The sequence below is a fragment of the Spinacia oleracea genome, chromosome 3, assembly GCF_020520425.1.
Source record: "Spinacia oleracea cultivar Varoflay chromosome 3, BTI_SOV_V1, whole genome shotgun sequence".
NCBI lineage: Eukaryota > Viridiplantae > Streptophyta > Magnoliopsida > Caryophyllales > Amaranthaceae > Spinacia > Spinacia oleracea.
Window position 1 is genome coordinate 1,786,349 of NC_079489.1, and position 17,307 is coordinate 1,803,655.

Genomic DNA, 17,307 nt, shown 5'->3' on the forward strand with positions numbered 1-17,307 from the left:
TCTCATAAAAGAACTAATACGACCTAAAGATGGGCGTGGGTCAGTTTGGGCTTTGGGCCGAGCCCACGGGATGTGGGCAAAAAGGGGTTAGGCCCACTTTCCATCGCGTCGTGCTGAAAAGTCCAAAACAGGGCCCAAATTAACCACAAACTGTCTTGTTGGGCCGGATCCGGCCTTCGTGCCTAAGCCTAACTTTTACAAATTTAACGTGTTTTGTTGTGCGCATCGTGCCTTGTCGTGTTTTTCCAAAAAAATTGCGGCCCAGGCTCGGCCCACGCCTCACGACTTCGTGCTTTTACCGGCGTATTTTTCTGGGCCTTTCGTGCCGGGTCGATCATCTGGCCGGCCCGGACCACAACCATCTTTTCTACGAGTCTACGACCATCGAGACCTCGTGGCAAGCTATAGACAAAGCAAAGATACCCTCAGACTTAAACATCCACAAATCAACCCACACGTGTCAGGTGATCCAACTTCAAAAAAAATCACACAAAATCAGTTATCACAATTCCCAAGAAAGTAAATAACATCCCACCCAATAAACTCCGTACCATAATTTCGATTTTTCCAGATTTCAAAAATCACATCTTCTTCTTTAAAATACTCTCTCCCACTTGTCATCCTCCCATTTTTTCCGCGCAAAAAATCCCCCAAATCTTTTTTTCTCTCTCCAATTTGAGATTGCAAATCGACTGACTTTTTGCCGCCATAGCTTATTAGCTTGATCTCGGTACTTTTTTCCACCTTTCTCTCTCCTCCATTGTTGTCGTTTTTTCCCAGATGGCACTCTGTCATTGGTTGATAGTCTTGTTCGCTTTTTTCGGCATTGCTCGTGCTCTTAAAGCTACTGAAGGTGATGTCGATCCGATTTACAGGTTTACCTAATCTTCGTTTTATTGTTATTGTTGCTGAAATTGATCTATTAGTTGACTAATTGCTGATTATTTGCTTAATTAATGAATGTTCGTAGTTCTTGTTGCTAATTAGGGTTTGTGGTTGATTATTAGGTAATTATTTTATTTGTTTTTTTTTCGAATTCGGAAAGTGACGGATTATAGAAACTACAGGTTTGATGGTTACATCAAGTTCACTGATTGATTGGATAGGTTTTTTTAAGGGGGTTAAATATAGTGAGCTCAAGTATGTGATTGAGTCGGATTTTGAGTGAATTTGATCTACTGATTTTTGAATTTTGATTAATTGCTTAATTTATGAATGTTCGTAGTTCTTGTTGCTAATTAGGTTTTGTGATTGATTGTTAGGTAATTATTTATTTATTTTTGTTGTTGTTTTTCGAATTTGAAATTCGGAAAATGACGGATTATAGAAATTAATTGTTTGATGTTTACATCAAGTTCACTGATTGATTGGATAGCTCTTTTATAGGGCTTAAAAAAAGTGAGCTTAAGTATGTGATTGGGTGGGGTTTTGAGGAGATGGGTATAATTAAAGTTTTTCTTTTTCAAAGAATTTATGCGATGAATCAAATATTACGATTCTATTCTAGTTCTTATCGATTTCAGATGGTGTTCTGTCATCGTACTCTGAGTCTTTCGGTGATTGCTTGTTCGACCTCCATACTCATGCTCGACTCTCTAGATCTCAGGTATTTGTGGTCCATGAGGTGTGTGTATGTGTGTGACTAGCACGTTCTGGTCTTGATGGAGGACAGTTAAACTTGCTAGAAGTACGACTGAGGTACCATCCTGAAGCCATTTGAAATTATGGGGATGCCTTGTTACCCAATAGCCTTATAGAGCAACTATTCTCTCCTAGTTTTAATGTGGAATACTCATTGGTTCATCACTGAGATAGTCAGATGTTGAGACCTCTCTAACTTGAGCAAAGTGGAGAGTTAATAAATGGCATTTTAATTGGGGTTGAACTTCCAATATACGTAAAGAGCTTGCTCGGTTTTATGAATGCATGATTCTTAATCTTGAATAAGGTGTCTCTGGTTCTCTTATTTCTTACTCCACCAAATCCAACTCTTAAAGGTATGAGAAGAGGCGTCAGGATTCAGTGAAGGGACAATGTACCTGATTTGTTTTAAGTGAAGAGAACAATATGCGTGCATAATTGGAATTCCTCAATTTGTGGGTGAAACCATGCCAGGATGATAAGCAAGGAAAAAAGAACTAAGCGTTTTTGGAAGATCATTGCTGTTAGATTAAGAATCAGTCTCCATTTAGCAGAAGAGGTATTGAAAAAGTAATGGAAGAAGAAAGATTTCAGAATGAGATTGAGAAAATTGGGTGAACAGACAATGATCATCAGTATTAACACTTACAATCCAAGTGAGGTTCCATTTGAAAGAGCGAGTTTATTGGTAATAGGAGTGGATTACTGGACTTGTAGCAATGTGGAGTTCTTCTGTGCTTATATATTCATGTCTCTTTGCGTTGATAGATTTTTTTTTCTGCCTTATGTTCTTGAGTGACTGTTCTCCTAGGCTTAGCATATATCTTAAAGGTTTAATTTATCAGCCGATTCAATGGAGTAAAGTGCTGGTGTTAGAAATGATTTCAGTGAATGTTTTGGCGTTATTATTAGCCATTATTGATGTTGTGCACTCCATTGCTTTGATGAACTTTATTTGCACTTTTCAACCATTCTGTTGCTTGTCATTATCTCCAATAATGCTTGACTGGGTAGAATTCTTCAACTGTTTATATCTTCATGTCTCCAGGGGTTGTGTGGAGAATTGTCAGGAGACTGGTTGTGTTGGAAGTCAACAATGCTTTCAGCATTGCATATTCACCGCTGATGGTAACATTTCTGATGGTCGGTGGTACCTCCAAGAACCTCTCTATCTGAAATGGAAACAATGGGATTGCCACAGTGATTGCCGCTACTATTGTATGCTTGCAAGGGAGGAGGAAAGGAGAAAGCTCGGCGAGAAGCCTGTCAAGTATTACGGAAGATGGCCTTTTCGTCGTGTTTATGGAATTCAGGTTCTTATGAGTTCCTGTTTGTTGAAATGTGTTAGATTATTTTGCAGTACTTTTAACTTTATTTGTCCTTCAATTAGCAAGTTCAAAAAATTTCGATTTGTTTCTCCAGGAACCTGTTTCTGTTTCTTTTTCTGCACTCAATCTTGCTATACAATTTCATGGTTGGATATCTTTCTTCATTCTTGTCAACTACAAGCTGCCTTTGACGGATAATCGAAAGACGTACTATGAGTATTCTGGCCTTTGGCATATCTATGGTGTCCTAGCAATGAACTGTTGGTTCTGGGCTCCAGTTTTCCACAGCCGGTAAGAACTCATCCTTTTGTTTTTGTTTAATTCAATTATCTAACTTATGCATCCATTATAGATGTTAGCCTGTAAGATATCCCTGAATTCTGCAATATTTGTCATGCATGTTCTTGAATCTTGAGTGTTCCAAATTACTTTGATGTTGGCAAATAAGTGCAGTAGATTGATTTGTATACTCTGAAGGTTCTACCCCCAATATGAAGGGAAAAAATAGACTAAAATGAAGGAGATGCTTCTTTTCTTCTTTGTAAAGTTGTTATTAATTGAAGCGTAAAACTTGTAATTTGTGGCTTAGTGGTCACTATCAGTCATGTGTTGTGGCATGTGCCCTGGTTTTCAGATTATTGCTGCAGCCTGCATGTGCACACCCTTGTGCTTATAATCAATGATGCGTCAATGGTTTGTGACGTGTAACCTATTCTCCTTTTACAGAGATCTAGACTTGACAGAGAAGCTAGGTTACTCATCTGCCGTGGCATTGCTTGGCTTTGGTCTTATCGTGGCTATCTTTAGAGTGTTTGAGATTAAGCAAGAAGCCTCCAGAGTTATGGTTTCTGCACCGCTGATTGCATTTGTGACGACACACATCTTGTTTCTAAACTTCTATGCTCTTGACTACGGTAAGTCTCTCTTCCATATGTTGATCTATCTATACATAGTTGATTAATAAGGAAGTATGATAATTCACATAACCAATAGCCATGGTCTATAAGATTTTTCCTCCGTAATATTAAAGTTCCCATAGTTCATTTGTTCTTTTGGCTGTGGGATGTAATAGACTAAATCAAAATGGCTCTTAATACCTCTTCGCTTCTTTTCCATGAAGTAGAAGATGGTCGTCCCGTTGTCGTTCCGTTATCGCTTTTGGATCAATTGAAAACAACCTCTCTGTAATTGCAGGGGTAAGGTTGCGTACGTCCGACCCCCCTTTACCCCGCTTCGTGCGGGAGCCTCTTTGAGGCAATGGGGTAATGATAATGATGAATATTAAAGTTCCCATGTTCTTGAATTTGGCAAATGGTGGTTTGCAGATCTCTTTTTTGAATTACCTGCATGGATGCCTTCTGAAATTTCTATTGCTACCTTTTCTCATACATGCATGATTAGTTCCTTTTCACACATGTTTCTGTGTTGTTTTTTCAGTTGTAGACATGATATAGAGTATATGGAAATACTCGTAGCTAAATCCATATTTGCTAATATTGCTATTCTTCATGATTATGTTCTATCTAGCTCTGTAGTTATGATGATTTTATGTTTTACATCAGCAGCTGTTTTCTAGTTGAATTATCTCCTCTACTTGTATTCTATCTTAACTTTATTATAGGCCCCTAATTAACGATTAAGGAAGAGGGCAGGGAGGGAATAGTAGTACCAGTCTTTTTGCCCTACCGTACTACTGCTTTACACATACAATTACAAAGAAGCTCTTTGTCCCCCCCAAGAGGTGCTAATTGTTGTCATTGTAACTCCGATAGTCTGATATGAAATATTGACTACTACTTCACAGAAAAATATTAAGTCAAGTGTAGGTTAATTGACAGTTAATATTTTGACTGTTAGAATTTGATAGTTACTTTTACTACTCCACCTACAAATCTACAATATAACCAATACCAAATTTGTGAAATGCTCCAAGTATGTTCACTTTCCAAGTTTCCATGATTGACCTCTCAAGGTATTTGAGCATGGTCCACATTTCTTTAATAGAGCTAAATACGTCATCGTCATAGGCTCCAGTTTCATTGTATGTTTATCTCAGATCACAACTTTTCTCAAATATCCTCAGTAATGTCTTCTAGGAAACTAATAGTACTAGTTTGCAACTAGCTGCAGCTTCATTTCTATCCGTTCCTCTACACATTTTTTCCTTCCCACTACCCATGTAGCTAACATCTTGACTTCTTAAAACACGAGATGGGTGGCTTTAGTAGGAAAAAGATAAATCTTAGCTGCTTCAAGGCTTTGTCATCGTTCGAAAGTTTCAAACTTTTATATAAGGCGGTCTTACACAATTAGTTTCATATAGTTAAGCAATGAAATTCATTAGTTAAGCAATCAAAGCAGTCATTTCGGTAAGGCGGTCTTACACAAAAGTTGCGTTCCCAATTTGCCCGTAAATAACCAATATAGTCTATTTTTCATGACCACTTATCTGAACTTTATTTCTTCTATCCATTCAGGTCTAAACATGAAAGTTTGCTTAACCATGGGTTTGGCTCAATTTCTACTGTGGGCTATATGGGGTCGTGTGAGTCAGCATCCTTCGCGTTGGAAGTTATGGGTAGTGGTTATTGGCGGAGCTCTTTCTACCCTCTTGGTGATTTATGATTTCCCACCTTATTGGGAACTTGTAGATGCCCTTGCTGTTTGGCATGCCATTACCATTCCTCTTTCCTACCTTTGGTGGAGCTTCATTAAGGATGATGCAGAGTTCCGAACATTGACTCTATTGAAGAAGGCCAAGTAGATAAGTTGATGGGGAACTCACCTTGTGACCTGGAGGTCACAACGTCGAGCCCCATCAGCTGCGAAATGCTTGGGAGTGGCTCAAGCGTAGCTGGGCTGGTTAATCAGTGCTAGGTGTTGGTTCAGTAGGGATAGAAAATTTCTACTCCCACCTCTGTATACTGATTACTGAGTAGATTTGTGTTGTTATCTTTGCCACGTCTTTCATCCGTTTTTTCTCTCGCCAATTGTGCATCTCTATGGGACGCTTGCATTGGTGGGTGGTTTCTGCTTTGACACACCGAAGAACGGAGTTTGTTTCCACATTATTGTGTTGATCTAGGATTTTTGCTGAAGATGTATAGTGTAAACATTTGTTTGGTCTTCACTCTTCCTTTAGTTCTTTATGTACTGTTAAGTTTTTTCAGATTAGTCATGATTGACTAATCTGTGCACTCTGTTCAGGATTCCATTTCTTTATTTGGCAATTTGGGGGTTGTTAATTTGTTATTTATGTAACATAAAGATTCAGTTAATTCAGCATCTCAATTTCAGTTTTATATTCTGTTCTTTGTTACATTTTTTTTTACCTTTTTTTATAGAAAATAATCCCTCTGTTCATATTTCAAGTCATAGTTTTCGCCTTTTCGGGTTAGATTGAGTCTGTTTGATTTTTACTTTGGTTTATCGAGCCATCTAGTTTCGGGTATAGTTCAGATCTGAATCGGATAACTTACGTTGTACGGAGTATCGGTTTTTTCAGATTTACCTATGAGATACCAGCATCACCAGGCCTGTTTTTACTATCAGTACAACTAACTAAAACCTCTTTTACCACTCAAACTACCATTGATCTGTGTTTTCCCTCTTTCTGACACACATGAACCCAAACAACTTTTACCAGCTAATAAATTTTGATACAAAAGAGACCTATGTTGCCAAGACACTTATTTGGGTGTCAATGTGTCATGTCTAACAAGGGGTCGGAGGATATGACACTCTGGATGTAAGGCTGGCAATCCCTAACCCGACCCGATATGAAGTTACCGAGAGAAATCCGAACCTGAACCGAACCCGAATGACCGAAAATCGATCCGATTTGACCAATTTATCATATTTTGCAATAATATTAAGTTTTACAATATTTCTGATATTTTTTTTGACACAACCCAAAACCAAACCCGAACCTAATCCATTGACCCGAATTGCCACCACTGTCTGTATGTAGTAAATTTCATAAAATGCCGCAATATATTTAGATATTATATCGTGTCGAAGGATCTGAGGATCCGACACCCCCACACCCTTCGTCAACCAGAGTGTCGAAGTAACATAGAAAGAGACGTATTTCAGCCACATTAATTGTCTCCCCCTATCTGGATCTTTCTCTCTCCTACTACAAACACGAGATCTCTTCCTGGACCATATGCACTCGTATATGCTTCCCTTTTCCATTTCCATTTCCATTTCTGTTGGGTCACAAGATGTTTCCTTTTCACTAATTTCCTCATCAATTCAATCTATCTACTTGGCAACTAGAAACATAATTTCCCCAACTTATATAACCTTCCACCCAAACATAGCCTTACAATTAAGCCTGCAAAATCGAAAAAAAAAATAAGGTCTGAAATCTTCTTCAAGCATGTGGTTTTCCTGCATAAAAACGTTTTTCAGACGTTTTTATACAGATGAGCTGAGGATTGATCATGGTAGCAGCTATGACAGCCTTTTCTCTGATGGTATTATACCGTCTCTTGGTGCTCGAATTAACCAAGCTATCAAGCTCAAGAAATATGTCATCTCACCTTTCAATCCTCGTTACAGGTGAATTACTGTCACATTTCGCATTTACCATTGTTATTTCTCCGTATGATATTATCTTTCTTCAGAATTCTTATAAGGGTGTCGTGTAGACTTGTCAAAAATTGGCCCGACCCGAAAATATTGGGTCTTCGTAACCCGATTTTATCCGAGTAATCGAAAAGTAGTGGGTCAAAATCTGACCGAATCCCTTTTTGATCAGACCGATTAAAAACCATTACTCCCTCCGTCCCGGAATACTTGACCTGTTTTCCTTATCGGGCCGTCCCTTAATACCTGACTTGTTTCTAAAAATGGAAATATTCTAACAATATTATATAATTTCTCACTCCACCCCTATTAACCCACCTACCCCCTAATCCATACAAAAAATAATTAAAAATTCAACCCCTACTCTCCCCCAACCCCACCTCTTAACCCACCTCCCACTAACTACATTAAAATAATACCCCACCATCAACTACTACCTATTAAATTAAATAAGTCAATTCAAGTCCCTTAAACTCTGTGCCGGTCAAACCGGGTCGAGTATTCCGGGACGGAGGGAGTATATTGATAGTAATAAAATGAGATTATAATCAATTTTAAGCATAATATCGACGTTGTTTGTTAATATTGTTGGATGTAATATGATTTTGATTTGAATTATACACCCCTTTATGGTTGAATTTGACTAAATATAAACTTGTGTATAAAATTCTGTTAATTTGTGCGCATGTTTTTATTACAAACTTTTACACAAGTCGGTTTTACACAAAAGACCATCTTGGTGTCATATAAGTTAAGTAATGAAACTAATTAGTTAGGTAATGAAACCAATTAGTTAAGCAGTGAAACCAATTAGTTAAATAATGGAACTAATTAGTTTAGCAATGTCACCAGTTAGTTAAACAGTAAAATCAATTAGTTAAGCAATCAGAGTGGTCTTTTCGGTAAGACGGTCTTACACAAAAGTTGTCGTATTTTTATTTATTACACAAATTAATTAATTAAAATATAATACGGAGTACGTATTTTTAAAATCTCTCAACTCGTTGGGTCGATTCCAACCCGAAGGTTCTGGGACTTGAACAAACATTTGTAAACCCGAACTCGAAAGTGACCGTTTCGAATCAGCCTGAGCCCGAAAGTAATTCTTTACAACCCGACCCGATCGATCCGTTTGACAGGTCTAAATTGGGTGCAGTTTTCTCATTTTTTTTTACTATCTAAATGTTTCAGGGCATGGGAGATGTTGCTAGTTATCCTGGTGGTGTACTCAGCATGGATCTGTCCATTTGAGTTTGTGTTCCTCGTTTACAAACAGGATGCACTCTTCATCATTGATCATATCGTTAATGGGTTTTTTGCAGTTGATATAGTACTCACCTTCTTCGTTGCATTCATTGATAGTAAAACTTACCTACTAATCGATGATCATAAAAAAATTGCAATCAGGTTAGTAACTAAAGCAGCAATTCCCATCATTTTCATCAGTTTTTTCAATGCTGAAATTTGGAGAAATTCCTAAATTATCTTCAAGATTAACGAAATATGCATATTGGGTGGCATTTTCGTAAATATGTTGAAAATAATATAAGAGCATTTTCAATGGTAAGCTAATTGTTAAATTAGCTTGTCATGTCAACTAAGATTTAAAGCTAATTTATTTTCTAGCTAGTTTATGTATCAATGGCAAGCTAATTTACCAAACTAGTTTGGTTAACCATTTAATTTAAACTTTATTTTAATTAAAACTTGCATTCCAATTGGGCAGATTTTTCTCCAAGCTAATTTATTAAAATCATTACAGGTGAGACTTTTGTAAACTGCAAGCAAGTCTCTAGCTTTAACCATTGAGGATGCTCTAAGATATATAACTGCTATTTTAAAATAAATAAAAGTAAAAGAAAATAATTTTATTATAAAAGAGATTGTATATTTTTGGTGTTAGCACCCGGTTCAGATCGAACACGGAGTCCTCCCTACCAAGTTCAACCCCAATCACCACTGAACCAACGGACAATTGGTAAAGAGACTGTATATTTTGACAATTTTATTTACAAAAATATCACCAGACATACTTCGTTCATTAATCTTAAAGATTAACTGCGCAACCCTCTGGACTTGAACTTCTTTGATTTTTTTATCGGCTGACAATTTTATTTACAAAAATGCCACCCGACATACTTCGTTGATTAATCTTGAAGAATTAACTGTTCTTTGATTTCTTTATTAGGTACCTGTCAACCTGGTTTATTTTCGATGTTTGTTCAACAGCACCACTTCAGACAATTAGCCTCCTCTTTACAAACAACAATGGTGGACTTGGTTTTAAAGCACTTAACATGCTCAGACTATGGAGACTTCGAAGGGTCAGCACCCTCTTTGCAAGGTCCATAACCAAACTCAAATGAAGCAAAAATCTTGACTGATTTTATTTCTATAAGATAAAAATTTAGAGGTGACTTGTTACTTTTTTAGTAGGATAAAACTCTTTTTTACTGTCTCACAATCAATATATATATATGACTGTGAAACGATTTCACCTAAGACTTGCTCGGGTTTTTGCTTGTATATCGTTTTTTTTCTCATCAGGCTCGAGAAAGATATCCACTTCAACTACTTTTGGACCCGATGCACCAAACTTGTCTCGGTAAGCCGTTGTGATATTCAATTCACTTATGAGCAAGATTAGCGGTAATTTGAGCTAAGACTTCCACGTCAGCTTTTTATTAATTTTTAATTTCTCATATTCTTGTCAAGACCCTTTCAAACTTACCCAATCTTTCAACTTCATCCCCCATACTCATTCAACACTTGTGAAAATAATAAATAGAAAAAGAATTAGTTCAGTTAATTAGAATTTACTGCTTAATCGTCTGAGATATAGTCTTTTAATAGTTAATATTCCAAGACTTTTGTTCAGACTTTTGTCATACTCACCCAATGGGAGGTGTTATCTTACTCCGTAATACTCGGTGAGACTTTTGGCCAGATTTTGCTCAGACTAGCGCTAATCTTGCTCTTACTGGTTTATTTAACAGGGTCAAACTTTAATAATTGTACTTTAATCACTGAATTAAAACATACTTTTGGATTGTGTTGAATTCTATAGGTTACTCTTTTTGCTGTTCATTATGCTGGATGCTTCTATTACCTAATAGCAGACCGTTACCCTGATCCAACAAAAACTTGGATTGGTGCAGTAAACCCAAACTTCAAATCCCAGAGTGTATGGAAGCGTTACATTGCCTCTCTTTACTGGTCTATAGTGACACTAACAACCACCGGCTACGGCGACCTACACGCTGAAAACACGATCGAGATGTTGTTCGACATCTTCTACATGTTGTTCAACTTAGGGCTCACGTCGTATATCATCGGAAATATGACGAACCTTGTTGTTCACTGGACTAGTCGCACCAGAAATTTTGTAAGTAACGCTTCAGTTAGTATGTTTTCTACTAGCTCAAAATTGCAGATAAGTTGTTGATTAGGAGTTTAGGACTAGGCATGTGCAATGGGGCGGGGGCCCATTAAGGGCCTTGAACCGACCCTGGAATTACAAGGTCAAATACGACCCAAATTTTAAAGATAAAAAGTATACCTGATTAAAAGGTGGGCCGGGTTCGGGCCGTGCCGAAGTGAAAAACCGGCCTGTATGTCAGGCTGGGCCAGGTCGGGTCGGTTTCTTTGTGCCCAAACCCGTTATTTCTATGCCTAAAATGTCGGGCTTTCGTGTCGTTTCGGGTCGCGCCAAATTTATAACTAAAAATGTAGTTTTTATGTTGTCCAAACCCGTTAAGATTTTTATATTTTCGGGCCGTTCCCCGGGCTTAGAAATTCTGCCCAAACCCACCAAATTCCGGGTCGGGCTCATGTTGATCAGGTCTAATAAAAGGGTTGGGGTGGGGTGGGCCTTAATGGGCCTTTGAAGGGTCAACAACATTGCATGATTTTTTTTCCTACTCAAGTTCAAAACTCGCAATGAATTTGGTTTTCCTCAATGGATTTGATTTTCCCAACAACGAGATTAAACCCTTTTGATATGATTTTATTCTGAAGAACAATTTTAAAGATTGGGTTTTCTAGCGTTCTTGTACTTTCAATATCATTTTAAAGATAGAATCAATAAATGGGCCTTGTCGGGCGAGTCATAATTAATGGAACTAACCCGGTCCAGCCCGACCCGACCCATTGCAGATGCCTAATTAGGACTAGAGAATATGAACAAGAGCTCATGTAGTAGTACTTGATGGTACTTTCAATATCACTTTCTGGCGTTCTAATACTTTCATTATCATTTTAATTTTTAAAGATAGAATCAATAAATGCGCTGGGGTGGGTCGGGTCATGATAAATGGGGCTGACCCTGTCCAGCCCATTTAAGAATTCTTTTGACCCGACTCAACCCGACCCGACCTATTGCACATGCCTAATTACTAATTAGGACTAGACCTGGTTATTGGACAGGGTAGTCCAATGGATATAGGGTTAGGGTCAAGTTAATAGGGCTTTTATTGGGCAGGGCTCTTATTGGACAGGGCCTTTATTGGACATGGTCATTATAGGGTCAAACTTATACTACAATTATTTTGAAAATTAAAATAGCAATGATACAAAAAATTAGTGTATAGATTCGTATTTAGTTGTACTTGCACATGGCTCTTTTATTTTTCATTTTTTATTGCTCGTTTATTGACCCGCCCCCTAATGACCCGCGACCCGCTTTTGACCCGCCCATTATCGACCCGCTAAAAATGACCCTTTCAATACCCGACTCTCTTTTGACCCGCACCGACCCTGACCCGCCCCGGCCGATAACCAGGTCTAATTAGGACTAGAGATATATGAACAAAGTGCTCATTTTTTCATGTTTGATGGTTTGCAACAGAGGGATACAGTCAGAGCTTGTACAGAATTTGCAGCACGCAATCAGCTTCCTCCAAGAATACAGGACCAAATGCTGTCACATGTATGTCTCAAGTTCAAAACAGAAGGGTTAAAACAACAACAGACACTAAACGATCTTCCAAAAGCTCTTCGTTCCAACATTGCACAATATCTCTTCCTTCCTTTTGTTCAGAAAGTCCAGCTTTTCTATGGTGTTTCTCAAAATTTCCTTTTACAACTGGTAAGATATCTTTAAAACTCTTAAACTGCCAAAGTTAACTTCTGTTGTACTTTTAGGCAAATGATGATATACTATGTTGTACTATAGTATGTTATATACTTGTATATATGCTTCATCCGTTCTTATTTAGTTGACACAGTTTGACTTTAGCACTTTTCACACGTCATTTTTTGACCTGATTTTGTTACTTATGCTTAAGGTAAAATTTATTCGTGTGAGTGTGTGAGTTCTAGTTAAATTCGTCTTGATTCTACTCTGTTGTACTATAGTATGCTATATACTTAATCCGTTTTTATTTAGTTGACAAGTTTGACTTTAACATAGTCCGCACATCCTACTTTGACCTGATTTTGTATCTAATTATACTTAATTTAAAATATAGTCACGTTAAATTCGTCTTGATAAATATTTTCAAAATACCAAGTTTTCATAATTTTTTCTTTTACATAATAATAAAAATATGAATGATAAAAAAAAAAAGTGTATTAGCAAATGTGACTAAAGAATTGTGTCTGCTAAATAAGAACGGAGTAAGTAGTGTGTACCGTTTCTCGTAATACTTACACCGAGTTTCCTTGTATACAGGTTTCTGAAATGGAGGCAGAATATTTTCCACCCAGAGAAGATGTTATTTTACAAAATGAAGTGCCAACGGATATCTATATCCTGGTATCCGGCGCAGTGGTAAGCCCTAATTGTCTTTGAGTACTTTGATGTTAAAGAACTAACTGTTAGCTACCTAACACTCAGACCTTGTTCTCTTTACCTGATCCAGTCTCATTTTTCTAGTTTCTGATCTAGTCTGTTTTCTGTTAGTTCTTTTTACTTTTCCAGTGCATAGGTAACTAACACTCTAACAGAGTTTTTCATCCCTAACAGACCTATTTAACTTACTGAAGTGTTTTTCTTAATTGTAGGACATGGTGTCACACATTAATGGGCGTGATCAGGTAATTTTTCTATCAATTTAACAGCGTCATCCTATAAGGAAAACCTAGACCTGATCATCTTGAGACCGTCCAGCTGGCCCGGCCTGGCCCGACCCAAACTGAAAATAGAGAGCTTTAGGCAAGAATTTCAGGCCCGTTTTCCGGCCCGGGCTGATTTCTGAAGTGGGCTTTTTTTCAACTTGAAACTGAAATTATAGTTATAAAATTCCTGATTTTTTGGCCTGAACTAAGGTTTTCGGGTAGAAAATTTTGACCCGAAGTTTGGCCTGACCCGTTATATTTTCTGTGGCCCGGCCCGAACCCCAGCCTGGTCTAGGAAAACCAATGTTTCACAATGTCTTACACAGCAAAATATGTATGCAGGTTGTTCAAAGGCTACTGGAAGGGGACATATTTGGAGACATAGGTGTTCTTTGTAACAGGCCACAGCCATTTACAGTTCGGACTACAGAACTGTCTCAGATATTAAGGTTGAATAAAACTTCACTTACAGATATTATTCAAGCAAATAAGGCAGACGGTGACATCATCATGAGCCATCTATTTCTGGTAATGTTTCCATTTATAGACCTCTCAAACGGGTCGGGCGGGTCGGGTTATAATAAATTACTTTGGGGTTCGGTTAATTCGGGTCTGTTATTTTCGGGTTTGGTTTACAAATGCTTGTTAATGACCCAGAACCTTCGGGTTTGAGTCGGACCAACGGGTTGAGAGATATTAAATCGCGTATTATATGCATTAATTAGTGTAATTAATGCAACCGTATGACTGTATCTCAATAAAAATATACGAATTAGAAAATATGTGCACAAATTAAGAAATTATCATACACAAGTTTATACTTATGTGTAGTCAAAATCAACCATAAAGTGACGCATAATTCAAATCAAAATAATATTACATCCAATAATAGTAACAAAAACGTGTTTCTTATTGTGCTTAAAGTTCCTCATAATCTCATTTATTACTACAAATATAACGATTTTCAATCAAACGGGTCAAGATCGGGTGCAGTCGGGCTTTGACCCGTTACTCTTCCTATTGTTCGGGTTCGGATAAAATTGAAACTCTGTTCAAGGACCCAGTATTTTGGGGTCGCATCGATTTCTGACAGGTCTACTTATAAGATACTATAAATAAGAGTTGGTTAATATAAAATGAAAAGTTTGAGTACCTGAATTTGATGACAGTGGAATTGAATTCGACTGTTTTAATCTGTTTTGCAGAAACTTAAAGCTCTAGAAACCCAAGGTTTGTTGTTGGACCAGAAAAACCCAGAGGATTATCTTTACAGCGAATGGTGTAATTACTGTAATACCCAACAAAAAGGCAGGATCTGCTTAAAAGATGGATGTAAAAACCAATGTCCTGATAAACCCTTGATCGAAGCTGTATCTGAGAAGTCGAGATTAAGCGATGATCTTAGAGTTGTGATTCATATGCAGAAGCAAAATGATCAAATGGAGGAGAAGCAGTTTGGTAAGCTGATTGTCTTGCCAGATAGCATTGAAAAGCTTCTCAGTATTGCAGGTAATAAGCTCGATCTTTATCATGTGTCATGTGTGCTGCTTAGAGCTGAGATGGCTAGTGGGTCGGGTCAGCGGGTCTGACCCGGCTCATCTTGACACATCACGTATTGGGTCACGTGGTTGGACCCAGTTATGACCCGTGACACAACCCGTAGTGGGTCATATCGGTCGGACCCACTTATGACCCAGGACACAACCCGTAGTGGGTCGGACCACTTATGGGTCATGACACAACCAGGATATTTTTTTGTGTGATGGGTCGATTTTTTCCAACATAGCCTCTTTCGACCTACACTATAGGACCTGATACAACCCACTACAGCACACCCGACCCACCCAACACACGAATCCAACCCACCTAACCCTGTGACCCACCTGACCAGCCATCCTGATTTAAACTGTTTTGTATGTTTAAAATGCTAAGAAATTTAATTTTGTTGTTTAAATACACGTTAACTTTATTTGAGTAGGTTAATAACATAAAAATTAATTAATTTAAGTTCATACTATAAAATTTGTAACTTTTTAACGTTTAAATAATCGTCCAAACCCGTCTGACGCACATCAACTCCTTAAAATTGTCTAAACCCACCAAACGCATCAGAGTCCTATCAAGCCCCAAAACTATCGTAACCTACCAAACTCATCTCACCCACTCAACCCGCACAACGCACCACGACCCACGTAACCCACAACCTATCACGTATTGTGTCCATTTGTTCTTACACAACCCATGATGGCACGACCCAACCCACCCTGACTTTTACTGAGGCGAGTCATGTGTCAACTATCCTCGACCCGCGACCCACCAAACCCACGCATAACCCACCCAACCCGCCTCTTTGACCATCTCTACTGCTTATGCCTCCTTAATTAGTTAATTGTTACTCCATATCTAGATGATGACAACCTTGGCCCCCTGTGATCACTGCAGGCCAAAAGTTCGGACATTGCTTCACAAGAATCATCAATACAGAAAATGCAGAAGTTGAAGAAATTGATGTTATCAGAGATGGAGACCATCTATTTTTCCTCCAATAACAAGTGAGGGTCTACAATTAAAGTTGAATGTAAAATACAGTTCTTGTACAGTTAGAGTGCACATTCACAAATCAATACACACAACTCTTGAAATCTTCTATGTAATCTTGAGAAGAGGAGGCTAGCACCTTATACGGAAGATCTTCATCTTACAACCGGTTGTACAGTGCCAAGTACAACCTAGGCCGGGTTTTTTATCTGATTTGTTCACAACTTCAAGCACATGGATAAAGAAACTAATAATTCCACCGTTTCAGTTTGACTTTTCGCACTATTCATTTACTAACTTTGACCACATTTGTTACTAATATGTAAAGACAAAGTTTGTATTTTTAATTGTTATTGGGGGTTGATAATCTTTAAAATACCTATTTTTAAAAAAGGAAATTATAAATATGTAATTAAAGATGTTGATGATCAAAGTAAGTATATAAAAGTAGTGTAGAAAGTCAAATTGATGCATCTATTATGGAAACGAAAGAGGCTAGCAGCTTCACGGGAGATCTTCACCTTACAACCGATTGTACATTGGAGGCTACAACCTAGGCCGGGTTTTTTATCCAACGTGCTCACGATTTTAAGTGTATGGATAAAGAAACTAATAGAGTATTAGTATCTTCTGTTAGAAATAGTCTTGGTCTTACCGTGTACTCTGTACATAGCTAATTGTCGTTATTCGCCTATGTCATTTCCAGAATTTTTTTATTTTTCTCTCTTTTGAGGTCGGGGATGCCCACACGTGTAATTTAAACTTGTAATATGAGCACTTTTTTTATTTTTTGGCAGTCGGGGGGGACAACTGAATCCACACGGACGGTAAACCGGTCAAAGATTCAGTCTTTGGTCCATATCAAGTAAGAGATTCACTTCTTTAATTTCCACAAATAGAAATCATAGATTCGGTTCAACATGACAACATCGTCTTATTTTAGTATGAGTAATTGAGCGCCACATATTAATTAATTAATTAATTAATTAATCGTACTAATAACTTAATCAATTTACTAATATGGAAAGAATGAAGTGTGTGGTAACTGGTAAGCATATTCGCAAATCATTCATCGTATAATATAATAAGCAGTTGTTAGATCCACTAAAATATTAGGGGAACACTTAACAGCGCAACACAAAATCCAATT

The 17,307-nt window shown here is 37.7% G+C and overlaps 2 protein-coding genes across 3 annotated transcripts; both read left to right on the plus strand.

Annotated features, from left to right (window-relative positions):
* The first annotated feature begins 533 nt into the window (after positions 1-533).
* On the plus strand, positions 534-6,271 carry LOC110782460 (uncharacterized). The gene is made up of 5 exons (XM_021986616.2): positions 534-875; positions 2,690-2,954; positions 3,064-3,260; positions 3,696-3,883; positions 5,447-6,271. Exons 1-5 carry the CDS (start codon positions 781-783, stop codon positions 5,731-5,733), a joined length of 1,032 nt encoding a protein of 343 aa, XP_021842308.1. The 5' UTR covers positions 534-780; the 3' UTR covers positions 5,734-6,271.
* Positions 6,272-7,055: 784 nt separating this feature from the next.
* On the plus strand, positions 7,056-16,576 carry LOC110782461 (potassium channel KAT3-like). Of its 2 annotated transcripts, XM_021986617.2 has the most exons (11): positions 7,056-7,535; positions 8,754-8,969; positions 9,751-9,906; positions 10,110-10,167; positions 10,630-10,947; positions 12,409-12,648; positions 13,234-13,332; positions 13,566-13,598; positions 13,962-14,147; positions 14,825-15,128; positions 16,062-16,576. In XM_021986617.2, exons 1-11 carry the CDS (start codon positions 7,354-7,356, stop codon positions 16,166-16,168), a joined length of 1,899 nt encoding a protein of 632 aa, XP_021842309.1. In that variant the 5' UTR covers positions 7,056-7,353; the 3' UTR covers positions 16,169-16,576. The 2 variants fall into 2 exon arrangements, with proteins under 2 accessions (XP_021842309.1, XP_056694280.1); XM_056838302.1 differs by lacking the exon at positions 10,630-10,947 and having other exon boundaries at positions 7,080-7,535.
* The last annotated feature ends 731 nt before the right edge of the window (positions 16,577-17,307 follow it).